Raw genomic sequence first — 1,182 nt, 5'->3', positions numbered from 1 at the left:
ATTGGAAAAAACATATTTTCAAGCTTCTGATTTTAAGAACCCACACCAGAGTTGGATTAAAAGTATTTATTTTGAAACTGTTTTGTCTTTCAGTACCATGAAGAAGTAGATGTGGGCTTTGGAAACTCATTGCTGTGTTCCCTGTTTTTACTGTTGTTCGTGGCATCAGTGCAGGCACTGGTGTTACCACGCACTTTGCTCTTCCTCTTTTTGTTTCTGGCAGCCTTTGTTACAATATCTGTTATGCTCATTGTTCTTCTGGCATCTAGGTATGTACAGGAAATCTTGTTTTGTGTATTTTCATGTTATGATAGTTAATGTGATATCATCTCAAATATAATATGTTTGAGACATTATGTGTTTAAATTTGAAGATATTTTGATTGATTTTGTTTTTTTATGCAGGTTAAAAGTAACAACATGGGATCCAGCCAGGAGATTTGTGCTACGTCTCATTTTGACAATTATAGCTGTGACAGTGATATACATAATGGCCCAAGTTAATTCGGTAATAAAATTTTATGTAACACATGTCAGCTATAGTCTGTATGTGTGAATGTGTCCCCAAATATTTTATGAGTTGAAGATATTGTTAGTCAAAACAAAATAAGGAGATAGATGAAAAGTTTAATCTTGACTAATAGGTTGATTGACAGATTCTGACAATACTTTAAAATTCCAAAATTCTAGTGATAAAAGTGACTTTCTCTTTAAAAGGATAAGCGAATACTGGCTAGTATATTCATTTTTTTTCCTCTGTTTTTCCTCTAGTTTACATGTGAGTTACCACATGTACCTTGCAAAGCCAATGTGACTGACCTGACTCCTCTTCGTTCGGGCCCCCAAGAGTTTGTGCGCAATTTGTGGTGTCCTTTGCCAGAGTACATCCCTCTCTCTTGCATTGTCGGTTTTATGGCAGTGGCAGTGTTCTTGCGGCTACCGGTGTTAGTCAAAACACTACTCCTTGTGTCAATGGCAACTGTGTACTCCCTCTTGATCTTCATCACCCATCTTCGGCTCTTTGAATGCTATGACATCCGAGTTGGGTAAGGAATTTTGATGTTGAGGTTCTTAGTTAACTTTTTATTTACAGATATAAGTATATATATTTTTTTGAAGGGCAGCCTCCATTTAATAACCTTCTTCACCATCTTGCTTGAGCTCTTTCGCTAATGTTAACCCA

The 1,182-nt window shown here is 36.3% G+C and overlaps 1 protein-coding gene across 1 annotated transcript in view; it reads left to right on the top strand.

Moving 5' to 3' along the window:
* LOC119592519 (adenylate cyclase type 1-like) overlaps nt 1-1,182 on the top strand; it is a gene marked incomplete in the record, with an annotated part of 97,990 nt that overhangs the window by 72,476 nt on the left and 24,332 nt on the right. Inside the window, 3 exon segments of the mRNA XM_037941372.1 lie at nt 94-269; nt 405-507; nt 771-1,045. Coding sequence (XP_037797300.1) covers nt 94-269; nt 405-507; nt 771-1,045 — 554 coding nt within the window.

The sequence above is a fragment of the Penaeus monodon genome, chromosome 30, assembly GCF_015228065.2.
Source record: "Penaeus monodon isolate SGIC_2016 chromosome 30, NSTDA_Pmon_1, whole genome shotgun sequence".
In the NCBI taxonomy this organism is placed as follows: Eukaryota; Metazoa; Arthropoda; class Malacostraca; order Decapoda; family Penaeidae; genus Penaeus; species Penaeus monodon.
Note: the sequence above shows the minus strand (reverse complement) of the source record. Positions and strands in the feature narration are given on the sequence as shown.